The following is a 19,553-nucleotide window of genomic DNA, read 5'->3' on the forward strand; positions in this document are numbered from 1 at the left end:
GATGAAGAATTGTTTAGAAGAATTCGCCACACATGAAACTGACATGTGTAGATTGCATTTTGCATTCCATACCCTTTGCACACACACAGGCAGAATACAGGGTAGGGGCTGAGTGGAGATGGAGGCAGATAGGGGCTAGTTTTAAGGGAAGAAAAAAAAATATCCTCTTTCCGCTTCATTTCTGAAACCTCTTAGCTCTCACCCTTTCCCGGCTGAAATCACATAGTTCAGGAAACAGTGAATGTTCTGGAAGGTGGGGGGCAATTCTCGCTGTTTGATGCAGGTGCTGGGATGATTTGAAAGTTGTAAAAAACCAAACCAAACACAAACCTATAGTGGACAGGGAGCTCTGCTAAACCTGGTGTGTAATGAGGTTGCCACAGAGCCAAGGCAGGCTGCGAATTTCAGGTTGATGACAGGCACCATGTAACTTTCTCCTGAGGGGGACAAGGAGCATGGGAGAGGAATTATTCCAGGGAAATATTTTCCCCCTTTCGACCTCTGTGATTCGAGAAATTGCCCTATGCTGCAAATGTCAGTGGATCTGGGGCAAACTCAGTGGAGTTGTGGTGGGACTGGGGTTGACTAGGACGTCTGATGGGCATTCATCCATCTCGGTTTAATAGATGATAGAATAATTGATGATGGGGAAATCTTAATCTCGACTCTTGTACAGACACTTCCACAGCAAGAGCCACCTTTTACACACATGCAGGGGGGGAAATTCTGAGGGGGACAGGCTTCCCCAGTCCAGTTAGAGAAACTGGGTGTTTGAAGTCCAGTTTGATGGCCTCAGATTTAAAATGAAGATTTCCCCACCGTCCCCAGCAGAACTGGAGCCTGTCAGGCTCAGGACCTCAGGGCTACCAGGAAGTCAGAAGTGTTTTTACTTTGTATTTTGGGACCCATTCATAGTTATGCAGATGCAATTAAAAAGCCACAAAAAAAAGTACTAATTGCAGTTATTTTTACTGTATGAAAGGACTGCAGACCGAGAAGAAAAAAAAAAGAGAAATAATTAAAAATGTCTTACTTAGAGATGCTCATTTCTCTGAAATACAACAGCTCTAAGACTAACCGCTGAACATCAATATATTGTTACGGTTGGGAAAAAAAATAAAATAAATCCAGCCCAGTCTTTTATTGCAGATGTAAATTTATTTTAATGAGAGGAATGGCAAGCTTTCATTTGGCCGGGAGAAAGTTGGAAAAACATTGGTCTTCCTCTGGGGATCCCAAGCCAAGCAAAGGGAACCCCAACCCAGGAATATGATTCCATTACAGAAGGCGGCCTGACCACAGATTCGGTCACCAGATGCATACAGACCCCAGCAAACGCCGAGTTTAACTCTGAACTCGGTAGCAGCCAGCCCTGTCCACCACGATGCATTGAATTGCTCCTTCCCTTCAATCTCCTCCTGTGTGTTTCCCCTTCCAGCACACGGCAGCTCCCTGAATAGGAGAAGGGGCCTCTATTGTGTGCCTCTCAACTCCCAAGTCAATGCCATTTTTAACCGCTGGCTTGTGGTACTTTGAAAATCACCAGGGGCTGTCAGAGTTGGGTACCCCTGAAAAATTTACAGTGCTCAATCGGAGCATATGCCGGGAGGGAAAAAATTGCTGGAGATCGGAGCAAGTGCAGTATCTGTCTGCCCCCTAGTGTAAGAGTCCTCGCTGCCTAAAATCCAACTTTAAGAGAAAAGGGGTTCTTAAAGGGGAACGACTTGAGGCTCGCGGAGGCGCAGGGGAATGAAACTTCTGGGCCTTTTCCGCGGAATCATTGCCCGGGATTGAAAATTAATTGGCTCTGGCTGGGTTGGACCGGACCCTTATCTCGCCACCTCCTGCGTCTCCCGTGTCACTGGCGGCGAGGTGATGATTTTTTTCTCCCTCCCCCCTGAACTGGGTTTCTGTGCGTCCCTCTCACCCCCTCCTCTCTTTTCCTTTCTCTGTCTCTGTCGTCTCTCTCGCTGGCTTTTTTTTTTAAAAATGAGGACCCCGTGCCTGGATCGTGCTGGACACAGCCCAGAACGGCTTCTTAAGTCAGCCCGCCGCTGTGGCCGCACACAGCAGAAAGGTCCACGTTTCCCTGCAACCCGCACGCCAGCTGCACCAGCCCGCCGGCCGGACGGTGAGTACCCCTCTGCGGCGCGATTGTCCCCCTCGCTTCGCCCACGCCGCATCCCCCCGAGCCGCGGCCCAGGCGCCCGGCGAGCTCGCCTCCCTCCCCGCGCGCCCGGCCGGCTGTCAGTTGCACAAGGTTGCAAAAATGTAGCTCAGCGGCCGATCCACCAGGACACGCTGATCCTCCGGGGCGAGCCTAGCAGCTCCTGAGCTAGCAAAGCGAGTCATCTCCTGCCTGGAGAAACAGCTCCGAGGACCGCTTTGCAGTTTGCGCTCCCGGAGGAGGCGCTGGGTGGGAGCGGACGCGAGGAGGCGAGGGGCGGCCCGGCGGTCTGTCTGTCCCCTTCGGTTTAATCATATTTTGGCACCTTCGCAAGCGGATTTTCCCCCTCGCCCCCCTCCACCGCACACATGTAATAAAATATGGCAACGCATTGAATGGACCGTCCCCCCCTTCCCCGAACCCCTTAAACCACAACCCAAGGCATTGCATACATGTTAGCAATACGATTTTTTTGAAAAAAATCCCCAAGTCATCCCCAACCCCACACGGCACCGGGAGAAAAGTGAGAAAGCAGAAAGAAAGAGGGGGAGAGAGAGAGAGAGAAAGAGAGAGAGGGGGGAAAAAATACTGTAAGCAAACATACCAAAACCGTATTTGCCTTGCTCAAGATCCCAAATCGCTTGCATCTTCCTCCTAAAACTGGAAGAACTGTCCTTTAGTTTGGCGGGTGCAATACGCGCTTTGTTGGACCCCTGAAATGATGTGTCTTGGATAATTAAAGAGACTCTCTCTCTTCCTCGGTGTTTATCTAAGCGATTGTGCAAACTGATAAAAAGTCGGCGCTCGCCGGCGGGAAGAGGAGAGGTGACGGGAGCGCCCGGCCACCTGGGGGGGAAGTGCCTTCCCGGGTCTCGGGCGCGCCGAGCGAGCCTTCGGGAAACCCTGCTCGCCAACTTTAGAGCGAGGAGGTTTCAGGGAGCTGGTACATAGCTGCTGAGGAATGCGAGCCTCGCCTTTAAGAAAAAAAAAAAAAAAGAAAGAAAAAAAACCCACCCCAAACCGTAGGTAGGAGATGTCTGGAGTGATCCTTGTGTCTCATCTCATTCCTTAGAAGGAAGAGTGCGTTGTTACACCTTGTTTGGGGCTGGAAAGACGAGACTTTCAAAACACCCGTCCAATTGGAGAAAGAAAAAAAAAAAATCTCCGAACTTAATGAGTTTAGTCGGAGGCTGGGAGCAGGCTAGACTGCTCAGCCCCGGAGAGGCGCCCACAACTCCAGGCGATGGGCTGCGAGGCAGGGGCGAGCGAGCCGCAGCCGGATTCCACTGTTTTGGGGTCGGGAGGGATGCAGGGCTAATCCTGCAGCAAGTTGGGAGGAAAGAGAGGTGGGAGAGGAGGGGGGAAAGGCAGCAGGCTCCTGGGTCAGAGATGGGGCTGGAAAGAGGAAGGCGATGTTTTTCCTAGGAATGTGTAGGCACCCTCGTTTTCCTACTTCGGACTCGAGTTCTCCCCAGTGAGCTTCCCCTCTCCCCTGCAGATCCGTGCCCCCACCCCCCAGTCCCGGTCCCCATTCTAGAACTTTCCTAAAGAGGAAACCTGTTCCTCTGGGGGGGGGGAGGGGTTCCCTATGTCTTGTCATCAGATAATGAATGCTTGATTCACCCCCTCCGGGCCCCCACCCTCCCCAGAATGAATAAAGAAAGCAGGAACACAGTGACTAGAGAAAGCGAGAGTAACTTACGCAGCGGCTTGCAGTTTAATACAGTTTTAACTAATGGATTTTTGTGTTTTGTTTTAAGACGAGAATAATGGGAAACACGGATCTTTTATTTTAGGAAACTGTATGGTAAGATGTATGTCAGACTTGACAAATGGAACGCAGGCTTTTCGGCTGCTTCTTGTCCTTGTCTTAAACAGGAATTAAGTTAAACACAGTGCTGAATGTTAATTACATGTTTACTGGCTAATGAAAATTACAAATGGGTTTGCCACCTCAAAAACAATGATGAAAACCCCGAAGACACTGTAATTATATACTTTGAGGGAAATAACTCCGAATATTGATCATAAGAAGTGTAAATCTTTTTTTAACTATTCATTAATACCATAAATATGGGCTACAGAAGTTTTGCCTTGCGGTTTAGCTCATCAGTTGCACCGAGTGGATGGATGGATGGGGAGGTTCCTTGGGGAAGTGGTGAACTCATTCTCTCCAAGGAGGAGGCCACTTGGGTCATGGGGGGCGCCCCCCTCCTTTTCGCCCCCGCCCCCTTTAACCCCAGCACAAGGTCGAGGGACAGTTGAACAGGGGGGCTGGGCTCGGGGCAGGTGAAGGTGATCACAGCCCAGCCTCTCCCCTCCCCTCCCCTCCCCTCTCCCCCTCCCACTCGTCCCTTCTCAGCCAGGTCTGATGGATGACCGCTTTCCCGGCCCAGGCGCCTGGCGGATAAACTGGCATTCAGGTCCCTAATGGAGGACAACTCGCTGCAGCCGGCCACAGGCAGCCCTGACAGTCCCCTGCTCTCCGGGTGGCGAGGGCAGTTTTTTGCAAACAGAACAAAATAAAGTTGAGGGCGGAGGTGGCTTACGGGGGAAGGTGGCTCAGGCCCGGGACCAGACCTGGTCTCCCTGGGTTTGGCAGTCCAGAAAGATTTTGGGGGCTTTGTTTGGTTTTAAGTTCGGCCTGAGTGATAGCTCCACACCCTCTGGCAGCCACTGCGATCGTGGGGGTCAAAGGTGAGGGCTGCATTAACCCTAAAAGGCTGGCCTGGCCCGAAGGCCCAGGCAGGAGGAGTAGGGGCTGGTGAGCCACGCAGCCTGGCGCTTCGGGAGGGGGTGCCTGCCAAGCCCCGCACTGGGGGGCACAGCACGGAGAGCGGTCTTAAGTGCAATGTCCAGGATTTTTTAAAAGTGCCCCAGGCTTGTGGGACTGGAGTGCCCCTTTCCCCTGAGAATTCCCAAGCGCTGGTCTTTGTCTTGGAAGGAATGGGGTTTCTGAATGGTGTGAAAGGGACAGAGAGGGTCGCTTCAAATCGATTTTACTTGTCCTCTGTCTTTTCGGATCAGCGCCCTTCAATGGGCACAGAGGTGCTCTTTCAACCAAAAACTTGTGCTACATTTTCTGCCTGTATTGGTGCTAAGGACAATGAGCACCGGGCAGCGTCCTTTCTTCGCTCTGCAAGGCAAGAAAGCGCCCTAATTAAATTGTTTTATATGGACAGTCAAGACGGGCCAATTAAGTATGCATTAGTATAAAGATATAGTCTGCAGATAAGGCGGTTTAGAAAATCGCGTGCGAGACAAAGGAGAGGGCGCGGCGACGGGGAGGGGTGCATGGGCCCAGCAGGGTCGCCCACCTTCCCCCCTGGGCCCGGCCGCAGGTGAGAGGGGAGCAGGCCGCTAACAGGTGGCTGACAGCTGGAGCCCAGGCCCGCGCCTCTGGCCCAGGCAGCGCGGGGGACGCCCAGGCGGTTAGTATGGCTCCCACCCTCCTCCCTGGACTCTGGATCGGGCCCAGGGTGGCGGGTCCCGTAGGGGGTGGCCAGTGCGTGCTGTGCCCCGCTTTGGGTCGCGCCCTGGCTTGGTGGCAGACCTGCGATGAGAAGGGGGAGGCAGGGAGGGCCCAAGGGGCGCAGGCTGGCCCTGTCGCGGCCGCAGCCCCCGGAAACCAAGATCAGGGTAGGAGGCCCCTTTCCAACACCTCCCCACTAGGCGCTTTTTCGCTTCTAAGGAAACGGACGCTTCTCGGCGTGGAAAGTAAAGTTTCCATCCGAAGCCATCCGCCCGAGGGCGTCGAGGCCCAGGGAGAAGTGGGTAAAGGACCGGGGACAGGAAACGAGGTATCCAGGAGGGTAGCGCCGGGTTCAGCGAAGGCGGCTCGGGGTTCCCCACCCTCTCTTCGCGCTCAGAAGTGTATGTGGGGGTGGGGGGCTGAGTGCTTCTGGCCCAAAGGCGACGACCCCGGAGCCGGGGCCTGGGCCTCCCCCGCCGGCGCAGGGCTGTGATGGGTGGTCCCCAGGCGCGGGCGCAGCGCGCGGCTGCACCGAGGGCGCACGGGGCGCACAGGGCGCCCTGGGTCGGGCCTGGCTAGAGGGGGAGCAGGGACGAGAGTCAGCGCCTGGGGAGGCGCCTGAATGTCACAAGTAAAAAAGGTTGAAAAGCCCATTTTCCCGGCGCGTTTTCGCCCCCTGGGCTGGCTGCGGAGGCCGTAAATCAGCGGCCGGCGGCGAGGGCGGGAGGAGCCCCCGCGGTGGGCCCGGCGCGGCCCCGCCCGGGCCATGCGCACCTCCCGGTGGGCCCCGCATCGATCGGGAGCCGAGCGGAGGATGTCGCCGCACTAAATATTTACTGATCACACACCAATAGCCGCGGCTCGAACGATTTTCCTCTGTACGGAGCGCGCGGAGAGTAGGGTAAATCATTTTATTAGTGTGGATAAAGCCCGGAGCACACTCCAAGTGTTTTAAGATGTGTCTTCAACGGAATGAAAAGAGTTAGGGAAATCGATACCGGGTGATTAGGAGCCCCCGGGGTGACGAAGGGGGCCCGGGCTTTCAGGGATTTGGCGAGGCGGAGGGGGGGGGGGAGCCCACCTCGAGGGGGGCGGCCCGACCACCGCGGGAGAGCCACCGGGCGAAGGCCTGTGTCCTTCCCTCCTCGACGGGCGACGCCGGCGGCAGAGCCTCCGCACCGGCCGGAGGAGGGCTGCACGGGGCGCGGGCTCGGAAGCCACAGGCTCCCCGCCGGGAGTGGCCTTGGCCAGGTGGCTGCGGGGGTGGATCGCAGGCCGGGGACCCGGGCAGGTCCCGCCACCGCGCAGCCCCCGGGGCCGCCTCCTGGAGTAGAGCTCGGGCCCGGACGCGGGCGGTCCCCCCACAACGCCCCCTGGCCGGGACCCACCGCATCCTGGCACTTTTCTCCCTGACATCCCGGCCCCTGGGCTCCTTGGATGTTTCTGGAGAGGATCCGGCGGCCCAGCCGGAATTGCTGCTTCTCCCTGCCACCCACCCAGTGTCCGGAGCGGCCGCGGGGTGGCGGACGGCTGGGGAGCGCAGGGCCCGTGGATTCCAGTGGATTCCAGGTTCGGGGCTCCTGGGCAGGTGGAAGGAGGCCTGAGGAGGAAGGCAGGGACAGGGTGACACGCACCAACAACGCCCCCAGGATGGGAATCCAGCCTTAGGGGAATGGAGCCACCCCCCAGCGGTGGCATCACGCTGGGACCCCAAGGCTGGGTGCGGGCGCCTGAAAAGCCAGAGGGTTTGCCAGGCTTTTGGGGGGAGTTTGTTCCCCAAACTCAAGCAGCAACTGGCTTTGCCATTCTGGTAGCGGGAGTCTCCCTGGCTGCTGTGGACCAGCCTTGAGGTTGGAGGCAGCTGTGCAGAATCAAGAGGGCACTGATTTTGGGGGGAAGGAGGGGTACAAAGTGAGGAAAGGGGAGCATCTTCTTTCTCTCCCCTCCCCTGACTTTTCCCAAAAAAATCTGCTTTTCCTGGAGAAACTGATAGCTTGCTAATCAATCAATCATCTCCTCCCCGCCACCCCCTTGGCAGCTGGGAGAATTCAGTGTAGGCTCCTCCGTGCAACAGGAACTCTGACTGCAGAGCCAATGAATCGTTTCCCAGAGGAGAATTTTCTTAAAAACATGGATGAATCCCAACGGATTGGAGCAACATGCTCCTGTGTGAGGCGACTGAGGCCTCCGGGTCCACCCTCGGTGATCTGAGTCCTGGCCAGGAGGCTCCAGCCTGGAGCCGCCTGGCTGACCCTGAGGGTGGAGGGGCCGGTCTCCATTAACCCTTCTCCGGCTGGACCAGCGAAGGTTAACTGCACTAATAGACCAAAGGGCTGCAGCAAAAAAAGGAAAAAAGAAAAAAGAAAAAGAAAAAAGGCAGGCAGGCAGGGAGATGCACTCTAGTGAAGGCTTTGGGAGCTCTCTGCTCTTCCCTGGTTCCCCCCCCCCCCCCCCCCCCCCCCCCCCCCCCGCCACCCCCTTCCTGTGAAGCAGGTTTCCATTCAGAAAGACAACAGTCTGGGCCATGAAGGCGGCCACTTCCTGGACATGGACTTTGGGAAACAGGAAAACACGATGTAGCGAAGTATTTTCTTCCATGTATCCGAGCTCCCGGTTCACCTTAACTACACTGCTAACATGCACACAATAGATCATAGCGGGAGGGGTTTCCCAAAGGCCCCGCACCCCATATCTAGTTTACCTTCCTTCATTTAAGCTCATTGAGAGTCTTGTCGGTGCCCCCCTGGTAGCCATACAAGTCTGGATGAAAGCAGGGGGTACATGCTGCTTGACTTCAAACCTGGTTGTGTTGGAATAGCCGCTCCGCCATGAGCGTGAAGGTGTGCGTGTCTGGGTGTGAGAGGGCCCACGCTGGGTTCAAGGTTCAGACACTCAAGCTCCAGGGAAGGGCTGTCACTCATGTGTCCGTGGGGAGGTCTGGCAGGAGGCAGAGCGGAAAGGAGTTTTTGCATGAGCTCTGGGACTCACTGCTGGGGGGGGGGGGTACAGGCTGAAGCCAGGTAGTGGGGGGCCAAGCCATTGTGCCGGGCACAGCCCCAGAAAGCCAGGTGGCAGGGGCATGTCAGTGTCCAGGCTGGTGGCTCTGCCAGGGCATTTAGACAAACGGTGAGCATCTTTTTGCCTAGCGTATTTATTTTTAAATTCCACAATATGCTACTCTGTTTATTTGACTTTTCAGGGAATTGAAGGATATAAAGAGAGGCGGCTCTGGCCAAAGATGATAGCGTAAAGGGCTTGCTCAAGGCCATTTAGCCAAGTCTGATGTGGGCTCGCCAGGCTTTTCCTATTATATTGCGGAGCAGCCCCTGCTGAGAAAGTTCTAAACACGTCCACAGCCAGGTGGTCATCCGTTCTTATTTGGAAGTGGACAGCGTGAGGAAAGATGGTCCCATTCTATATGCTTTCTCTTTCTCAAGAGCCTGGTGATGAAATCTTTAAAGTGACAGTTCATTTTCGGTCTGTGAGAAAAAGCCTGGATCAAATGGTATCGGTGCCAGTCCTTTAAATGTGAAGGTGTTCGCGAGGCAAATATCCAGATAAATTAATATTGCTGATTAGCTGTATCCAGGTACTTAAATAAAACATAACCAGCACAGCAGAGGAAGTTACCTGATTTAACTCCCAGGAGCCACAGACTCAAGGTGAATTTCAGGAGAAAAAGAATTGAAATAGTATTGGTCTTCAGAAGACTCCCAGTGCCCCGGTTTCAATATAAAGCGTATGATTAGAGATGGACAAAGACAGACACACTGACAGAGCAGAAAAACATTCTGCAGGCATTTAGGAAACAGAACTAATTATTTAATTACCAACTGCATCTCTCCTCTTAAAAGGCTAATTGCTTGAAATGTTGAAGGTATACAGTTTAAAATAAAGGGCTTGGAGGAAAAATGAAGAGGAAGGTGTTGAATATCATATTCAGTTTCTTGACTAAAGGAAGTATCCGTTTGAGAGTTTACAAAGTGTAACGTTTAAATAAAATTGACACTCGTGTTTTTTTTTTGTTTGTTTTTTTGTTTTTTTTAATTTTTATTTTGAATCCAGGATAGAGAAAGGCATTTTTTTTACCTCTTTGTCCCTGGCAATTTTGAATATTTTAATGGTCATCACTGGAGAGATTATGATGTGCTTGACTGAGGGAAATTGATTGAGATGATATCACTTAAAATAGTTGAAAGCAAAAGTGAAAACGCAGAAAGAAGGCAGGGAATCCTGGCTCCTGGCATTAACTATTTCTCGACATCACCTCCCATGTCAGGGGGAGGAAGTGAAAAAAAATTAGGCCACCTGATATCTTTGCAGAATGTATAGTAATAGCTTCCTTACAGGCTCCCCATGTTATGTTGCACATTTTCACCTGGCATATACCTTTGTTGCCATGTTACCAAGCAATGAGAGAAAAGCTAGCTAGCAGTTGTGAAATCTACATGGGGGGGGGGGTGCTTTAAAAAGATATTTTTTTCCATAGAATCCTCTGAGTGGTAAGGACTTACACTTGTCTATTCACTGATTTTTCATACGACTTTGGTTAATTCAATGGATTTTAAAATGACCCACTATTCTGCCGAAGTCTCTACCGTTCATGAATTGAAAACAAATTCAAAGGCAAAGTTCAGAGAGTGTAACTGGCCAGTTGTTAAAGAGCTACTATCTGAATATCCCAGGTCCTGTTAAACACAAAGACACCCATCAGCACCCAAACCTCTTCTTCTTTCCTAGCAACTATTAACATTGCAACTGGGCGACTGTGGATGAATATTTGATGTAAGAGTTTTTAACTCTCTTCCTATTTAGCCTGGAAATGGCTTCCATTTGTCTTTTCCGCTTACAAACTTAAAAAAAAAGCATCATTAGCTGATATGCAGGTACTATTTGCCCCCTTTAAAAAACCAGGGAATAAAAATTCTAATTATAGAAAAGAGGTGTGATGTTTACGTGAAAGTTACAGGAACATATAAAGTTTTCTTAATAAACTGGAAGAAACTCTATCCTAGATAAACTGAAATCGGGCAGTTTTATATCCATGCTCTCTGCCTTCTTTACTTTGGCGCTGAGGTATCTGGGTTTCTGTCGCTATACACTGTATTGTTAACAGGGTGAAATTTCTGAGATTAGAAATTATTTTCAAATTGCCCTGCTTTTATAGCTTTTTGATGCCTTATTAAACGGAAACGTAATACTCATTTCTGTGTTTAAATTTTGTATGTCCACGCAGTAATGAGGAGGTGAGATTCTCCACTCCCCCCCCCCCAAAAAAAAAGAAAAGCAAGAACAACATTCTGTATATAAGTTAAAGAGGAAAAAAACCCCTTAGGATTCAGTCTGTTGAAAATACACACAAACTGTTTGCACAGGGGAGCTCTTAATAAGGCTTTTTTCATCGTAACCATCTACCAAGACGGATGGCTTCAGTTTTAAATAGAATTTTTGACTCTTAAGCAAGTTTGAACAACTTGCAGGCTTTCAGAAGCGAAGGAAGGGTTGAGAAAGAAGCGTCTAAAATAAAAGACCCGGGAAAGTGACCGGGCAGGGTGACGCGCCGCAGTTTTTAGTGATGTGACATAATCTTTACTTTCAAAATGACAGCAACATGCTTTTGCATGGAGCCGCCAACAAGATGATTACAGGAGAAGAAAAGCCAAAACAGATCTGGTCCCCGCTTCCCCCCACCCAAAACCCACCAAAACAACAAAACTAAAATCAAGCCCCAATCCTGCACCCCACCTCACAAGCCCCTTGCCACCGTGGGAAAATGTCTGTGTCAGTTTCTGGGGAAGTTCCTGGTGAATTTCCCAATTGATGTACTTTTCAAAGGCCCTGGTTCGACTGCAGTGAGCAGCCTGGAGCCAGGAGGAGGAGGCAACCTAGCAGGGAAGCTGCCTCTTAGAGAGAAACTTCGGGAAGCAACTGTTGCAAGTCCATCTCTCCTCTCCGAAGGAGGTTTGCAGGGCCTGGGCCCCCTGAGCTGAGCCAACCACTCTGATTCTTTGCCAAGGAGTCCCCAACTTTTACGATGACCCCCCTTTTTCCTCTCCTATCTGTCTTCCTGCCTCCGGGGCCAGGGGAAGAGCAGGGCAAGGACTAGATTGCTTTCAGAGTTTGCCTTCTCTGATGATGGATTACCATGTCAATTTAAACGGCATAGGATTAATTTGTTTCAATGATTTCTCTTTAGGCTGAATGCCAGCCCGTTTTCTATCTCTCCCCCTTGCTCTTCAGAACAACCACGACCAAAAGAAGAAAGAAAAAAAAAAGAAAGAAAAAAAAATGCCTTCTTTCCATATACTAAGTTAGGAGACAGTAATAGAACCAGACAAGTTAGGTGTAATGTTGCAACACAGTCATAGGTCTGAGTGTTTTTATCTCTGCCTAAGAGGCCGGAACGTACAGTCAGTCACATTAAAATGAAATTGGACTCAACGTTTATTCAATAAATACTTGTCTTGTAGATAATCCAGTGCCGAGTGCTTTTGACACATAAGGACTTAATTTGTCTTGGATAACAAGTTATTAATATGGTACATTTAAACCTGCCGCCGACAATCAGGTTCCTGAGATCTAGGACAAACTCCCGTGATCATCGGGGAAAATAATTTGTATGAGGAGACGTTTTGGAGAATGTCTTTCTTGGTCACATAAATGGATACACGTACTCGTGCTAGTAACATGTATATTTCACATCACACAGGGACAGAAAAGTCAAATTAAGTTAAAAAAATCGGATGGTTATATATTATATTATATTATATTATATTATATTATATTATATTATATTATATTTGATATATGTGATATATGTAAATTATATCATATTATATTATATTATGCTATATTATATTTATTATATTATTCATTATATAGCTGTGCCTAATCTTTCCAAAAATGAGCATGTGTCAAGGCGTTTTGTCTTTGGTAAGATTCTGAAAGTGCCCAAGAAAAACGCGGTGTGAATTTTATTTCTTTGCAAGACCAAAAGGAGGAGGTTGAAAATAGCTCAACAAAGCGCACGCTCCACGTTTCTCACCTGGACTGACCTGGCAGCCAGAGAGAGCTGCTGCGGGCACCACCAGGCCATCTGAGTGCCACCATCTCTCCCTAAAGTGGTTGCTCTGTTTCCTTCTGTGTTGGAGGGCCCGGCCAGATGCAGTGGCCTTTGGATGTTGAAACACAGGGCGTTTCTTTTCCTCCATCCCCTCTTCCGAAATGCCTCTCTTCTTCCCAGCAGTCCCTGCGCTGAAATTAGCATCCCAGGTGAAGGTGAAAAACTGCATTGTGCATAGGAAGTGGATGTGGCGGCCTCTCCCTTTCCCCTAAACCCTCCCCTGGAATCCTGGCCATTTTATTTTGTCGAGATGTTGGTGGCTAACCTTGCGGGAGAGGGAGCATCTCCATGAACCCGAAGCTCTGAGAGATCTCTTGGAAATGCCGTGACATAGGAGCAGAAAACCCAGGCAAGGAGGCTAATGGAAGGAGGAGAGAGAATTAGGCTAAAAAATGGAGGACAATCTAGAATCACGTTCGCGCGGGTGCAGCTTGAAAGGAAGGTGTCCCCGAGTCGCCGGTGATGCCAGAGTGTTTAGATGTCGGCCACAGATGGGGACACCTATTGAAATGTGTCTCGGGAAGATTAATAGGGCTTGTCACTGTTGGGAAAGCATGCTTTGCTGTGAATTTCTACCGGCGCAAGATGAATTACCGATGAATGCTCCCTTATCAACCCCATCACTATCGTTCGACGCTAAATCAAATTGAGGAGTTATCTGCAATCAGAAAATTTCTTTTTAAAATAGACACACACCTTTGGGCCCCAAACTCTTTAATAATCCCGCTCCGAAAACAATTCCTCACCCCGATGCTTCTGTAGCTTAAACAAAATGACATCTCAATAATGAACATGTTTTTTAAATTATATTTTTCTTGATTTCAGAGAGGAAGGGCGAGGGAGAGAGAGAGAAACATCAGTGATGAGAGAGAATCATGGATCGGCTGCCTCCTGCAGGCCCCACACTGGGGATTGAGCCCACAACCCAGGCATGTGCCCTTGATTGGAATTGGAACCGTGACCTCCTGGTTCCTAGGTCGACGCCCAACCACTGGCAATAACGAATATGTTTTTAAGTTCGTACCAGGGACAGCTGGTAAACAGCAAAGTCTGACAGCATTTTAGCCACTTGGAAGCCACCATTTAATGTTTCATAAAATGTGTTTTCTTTCCTCTGAGATATTTCTCTCTTTTCCTGGAAGGCAGAGAGGAGAGGGGGCTGCATCTTCCCGTTCTGAACCCTGCCCCTTGACCCAGTTGTCATCGAATTCTCTCGTAAAATACAACTATGAGAGAACGGCAAGTTCAGGTAGAGAACAGTAGAACAGGATGAAAGGAATGACGACAACCAAGAACATGCTTGTTTTCTTTTCTGACTGAACGGTGTTGGGTGTATCTCATTTTGAAGGTGGTTTGTTTCAGAAACAGATGAGTGGTAACATCTCTTCTAAGCACTCATAGACCTTTCAATGTAGGAAGAATAATCTTGTAATAAACCACCAACCCTGTATTTTCATAGGGTTTAAAAAGCCATTGCCCATGCCTGATGCATGCGATTTTTACTAAATTCCTGTACATGCAGATATTCTGAATGCCCATTTTGAGGCTCAGAGAATTATCCAAGGCCATGGGGGTAACAGGAACACAGTCAGAATTTGTACCTAGGTCTCCCAGGTTCCTTTCTTTAAAAACTTTTTTAATTGATGTCAGAGAGGAAGGGAGAGGGAGAGAAACATCAATGATGAGAGAGAAACATTGATTGGCTGCCTTCTGCACGCTGACACTGGGGATCGAGCCCACAACCCAGGCATGTGCTCTGATCGGGAATCGAACCGTGACCTCCTGGTTCCTAGGTCGATGCTCAACCACTGAGCCACGCTGGCTGAGCTCAGGGTCTTCCTACTCCAGTAATTATGTAAATGAAGGAGATGATGGTGATATTAACAGCAACTAACATTTACTATATATCAGAACTATGGTAAACATGTTACTTTATTTAATCTCTATACAACTCTCCAAGGAGGATACTGTTATTACTTCCATTATTTAAGATAAAAAAAAACAATACTCATGGAGTTTAGGGACTTGCCTGAAGGTGACGTTGCCGCCAAGTTGCGGACACGTTATTCAAATACAGGAAGTCTGAATTCGGAGCCACTGCCCATCCGATGCCCCGTTTCCAATTGCACTGAGTGGTCACAAGAAATCCCACTTATTTTTGGAATTTAAAAATCTGGGCCTAGGTCTCCCAGGTTCCTTTCTTTAAAAATCTGGGCCAGTGTGTCACAGCACAATAGAGCTCGGTTTGGGAGGCCTGGGTTTAAACTGTAGTTTTACTGGCTCCCAAGTCTGGGCTCGGCCTCTCTGGCCTTTATTTGCCTGATCTGTAAAATGGGGTGGTGTGCCAAAGGCAACTGTTGCTTTGGGGTGCTTCCTTCTAAGACAGTGATTCTCCACCTTGGCTGCACATTAGAATCGCCTGGGAATCTTTTTAAAATCCTGATTCCTGGGCCTCATCCTCCAGAAATTCTGTTTCTTTGTTATGGGGTGGGGGCCACAACATGAGTAACAAAGAAACAGAATTTCTGGAGGATGTGGCCCAGGAATTAGGATTTTAAAAAGATTCCCAGGCGATTCTAATGTGCAGCCGAGGTTGAGAACCACTGTTCTAAGAGGAGGCAGTGGCCCAGAGAGGCCACGCCACCCCTGAGGATGTGGGGGCATGTGGAGAAGGGGTGGTTTCTGTCTCACAGACTGGCCAGGGGACATGGGATAGGGGCTCCGCTGGCTTCCCCTCGGCCTCCAGAGCCCACGGAGTATTTCAGCCCGTGGCAGTTCTTAAGAGAAACCAGAGCCTTGAAAACTCACCAAATTAGTTTGCCTTACTTATTTCCCAGGTAAAAAGCAAGAGGAGCCCAGCCAGTGTGGCTCAGTGGTTGAATGTTGACCTATGAACCAGGAGGTCACGGGTCAATTCCCCGTTAGGGCACATGCCTGGGTGATGGGCTCGATCCCCATTGTGGGGTGTGCAGGAGGCAGCCGATCAATGATTCTGTCTCTTCATCGATGTTTCTGTCCCTCTCTCCCTCTCCCCTTTTCTCTGAAATCAATAAAAATATATTTAAAAAAAAAGGCAAGAGGAAAAATCTGAGGCCTGGAGAGATCAGGTGACTGACGGAATGTCAATCCCCCAGCTCTTTGGTGACAAAGGTGAAACTAGCCAGCCATGGGCAAACTACGGCCCGCAGGCCGGATCCGGCCCGTTTGAAATGAATAAAACTAAAATAAAACTAAAAAAAAAAAGACCGTACCCTTTTATGTAATGATGTTTACTTTGAATTTATATTAGTTCACACAAACACTCCATCCATGCTTTTGTTCCGGCCCTCCGGTCCAGTTTAAGAACCCATTGTGGCCCTTGAGTCAAAAAGTTTGCCCACCCCTAAACTACACCCTCTTTCTCTTGGCCCCCAAACCAAGAACCCACCCCACTCCCCCAAACATCCCCCCACACTATGTCATGTCCAGATTATAGCTATTGCTCTAGTTTTGCCTTGTATGTGTTATTGTTGGTTGTAATATGAAATCTTCCTACATCTCTCCCACCATCATTTTTCATAAAATCGAGTAAGCTAACCAGAGAGTCAAAACCGCAATGAAGAATCGCACAAGAATAAGAATATTCCCTCATCTCCACGAGGCCACTCCGATAGTCCGATCTATATTTATTACCACCCTCCCTGGACACTCCACAGCCCCAAATGCGAGATCTGGACTGCCTAATGGCTCCCCAATGGGGAAAAAAAAATCGGGTTTTTTTTTTTAAATCTTCCTTTTACCGTTCTACGTCACCCTCCCACATCCACCGCCGGCGATGGGAACCCCTGTCTGGGTTTAATCAGAAGTTGCGAGACAAAATGTGCATTATTAAGAAATATAAATATTTTCAGAAGCAATCAAAGGGATGAAAGATTGATTCAGCGTGTAGATTGGACCTAATTCGAAGCAGCTTTTTTTCTAATGAGGGCTACTGGGATACAGAGTCGGGCTCCGTGGTGGCTGCCCATCGGGGATGGTGCACGTTACCATGCCAGGCTTCTCTTGGGAGGGAAATCATTTTTGCAGGGTGACTTCTCCAGTCTTGGGGGTAAGCCACCTTTTCTGCTGTCCTGAGGGGGTTATCTTTTTTATTTTTTTATGTTCAATATATTTTTATTGATTTCAGAGAGGAAGGGAGAGGGAGAGGGAGAGAAATAGAAACATCAATGATGAGAGAGAATCACTGATCGGCTGCCTCCTGCACACCCCACACTGGGGATGAGCCCGCAACCCAGGCCTGTGCCCTGACGGGGACTCGAACCGTGACCTCCTGGTTCATAGGTCGACACTCAACCACGGAGCCACGCAGGCCGGGCTGGAGTGGTTCTCTTTGAGAAATTATGACTAATTCCTTCTTCTCTGTAGAATTGACATCAGGGAGTCCCTCCCCTTTCACAACTGGGGAAGTTGGTTTAGCATTGACTTTCATCACAACACCGTGGCCGGGAGGCACATGCGGTCTTACAATCTCTTTCTTGGCTTCATAAAAGCTATCGCATTATCTACCTGGTCAATCTCTATTGGCTTTCAAAACAGACACATGGCACAACCTAATCAGCCTCATTAGGGTATCTGCTTTAAAAACAACGGGCCGCCTCATTTAGCGTGTTGCTTTGAAATGCCCCCGCGGGGAGCTGGGTGGTCGCTGCTCGAATATAGGTATTGCTAATTTGGGATTTTTGTCAGTCCTGGGAGGGGGGAAAAAAGAAGAAAAAAAAAAGAAGAAGAAGAAGAAGAAGCTAATGTGTCCGTGGAATTTTAATACACAAGGGATCCAATCCGATTGTTGTCTTTTGTTTTCGCTTTTTCTTTCTTCCCTTTAATACCACTTTTTGTCCACATGGCCGTGTGCGAGAGAGGGCTCGATTTCCCTGATAGGGCTCCCCCGATCACAGCTGGATGGATTGCCGGAGAGGCCAGAAAATGTCTTGCAAACCCGCACAGCCCGGGGAGCCCGAGAGAGCAAGTTTTCCTTTGTTGTCGGCTGGAGTATTATTTGCTGTAGGTTTTTTTTTTTTTTTTTTGATATACATTCTAAATTAGGCCTGCAAAAGCAGGCTTCATCTTTAATTCATCACTCTCAGCTGAAAGAGATTAGCGATGTCTAGCGGGCACCCCCCCCCCGCCCCCCCCTCACCCCCCCCCCCTTCCGTGCTGACCTCACCAAGTATGGCCTGAAATTAAGTAGCTTCATTCATTCCGAATGGAGAAGGATAATGGAGCGGCATTTTCGCGATGACCATCACAAATTGTAGGCAGCATATTTAAAAGGCCCCTATTTTCAAACCGTGTAGATTACAATTCTCGCCAGGGCTCACAATATGCCCGTCAGAAGCAGCCCAGGCAGGGCCTGGGCAGGTTTCGTGGGGTATGTTCGTGTGTGCGCATGCGTGTGCGAGGGTGGGTTGCTGGCTGTGTGTGTGTTAGAGCCGTAGCTAGCTGCTCTGCTGTCTACGATGACACCTGGAATACTTACTTACCCACGGAAAGCTGACATTCACTGGACTTTTTTGTTGTTGTTACATGAAGACATCTTTGCAACCTCTAATTTAGACACAGAAAAGTCCCCTTAAAAAATGTTCAGTTTTTCTATTTTGAGGTATGTTTGAAACGGCCTCTTTTTTTTTTTTCCCTCGGTCCCTACTGTTTGATCATATTTTAAAACATGATGCAGGACTAACTTGGATTACAGAATTAATTAGAATCGCCATCTAAGATTAGCTGGCTTTGCCCTTGTGGGGACTGAGAGAGGGAGGCCAACTTTTTGAATAGCAAAACTGCTTTCTTTTCCGGCCAAGACAAACCTTGACCGGGTTCTTTGAGATGCTCCAAGATGTTGTAAAGTTTATTTTTGTGAGCATTCGTCTGGGGACTACAGATGAGAAGAAGGGGAAAAAAACCTCCCGACTTTTGTGTGTTTTCAGATTTTAATTTTTTTAACTAATATAAATGAAGTCAATTTATCAAACGCTATCAGGACTGTTTGGGGGAATTTTACTCAGTGCATATTTCTTAAGAATAAAAATCATCCCAGAATAACTTTGTTTAGTTATATTTAAAAAGTAAATATTCAAAGTAATAGAACTACAAAGCTTTCACTTAACTGTTGGAAGGAAAAATGTCCTTTTAGGCAAGAAATCTTTGTAGAGCTCACTGATATATTAATCTCCATATTAAGTTATTTAAAAGATTATTTGTCTTATAATTAAACTGGAAGCATGTTGCCTATATTTCCGCAAGCGGAGGCGTTAGAAATTTCTCGAAGCTCACTTTGGCCTCATCTTCTCATCCCAGAAGGCCCGCTGATCTAATGGGCATACATCACTTATATGAACAAGATCGTCAATCACAAACTGTGAACCTATCATTTGGACGTACAAGATGCAGCCTGAAATCTCCCCAACCTCTAGCATATAATTTGAGAAAATTAGCTAGCTTAAAGTCTGGGAGCCTGACTTCTGGGGGATGCAACGCAAAAATGGAGACAGCTTAAATATTACAAATTTGATTTTTAAAGTCACAGTTTAACTGAGCCAGGATGAAAAGAGGAGGCACTGTAGATCTTTCCGTGTTGGCAGAAAGAAATCCTTTCTGTTAACGATCATTTGGAATTTCCTGTCTAATATACAGGGTATGAAATAAAGGTGATAAGTTGCAAAAATAGCTTGACTCATTAAAGCACATGTTACCAGGAGTATATTTCCCTAATTTACTCTCGAGACAGAAATGTATACATTCTGGAGTATTTCAAT

General features: G+C 48.8%; 1 protein-coding gene across 3 annotated transcripts in view; it reads right to left on the reverse strand.

The window, feature by feature from the left end:
- Window positions 1-19,553, reverse strand: part of NR2F2 (nuclear receptor subfamily 2 group F member 2) — a gene marked incomplete at its 5' end in the record, with an annotated part of 198,670 nt that overhangs the window by 9,603 nt on the left and 169,514 nt on the right. The window contains one exon of one of the 3 annotated variants that reach the window (XM_081114758.1): window positions 10,841-10,919. The exons of 1 other annotated variant lie outside the window; for it this stretch is intronic. In XM_081114758.1, coding sequence (XP_080970884.1) covers window positions 10,841-10,844 — 4 coding nt within the window. Of the gene's footprint in view, window positions 1-2,771; window positions 3,630-10,840; window positions 10,920-19,553 lie in introns of those variants that run through there. One more of the 3 variants, XM_081114757.1, reaches the window with a different exon arrangement.

The sequence above is a fragment of the Myotis nattereri genome (assembly GCF_964212035.1).
Source record: "Myotis nattereri genome assembly, chromosome: 21".
NCBI classification, from domain to species: Eukaryota; Metazoa; Chordata; class Mammalia; order Chiroptera; family Vespertilionidae; genus Myotis; species Myotis nattereri.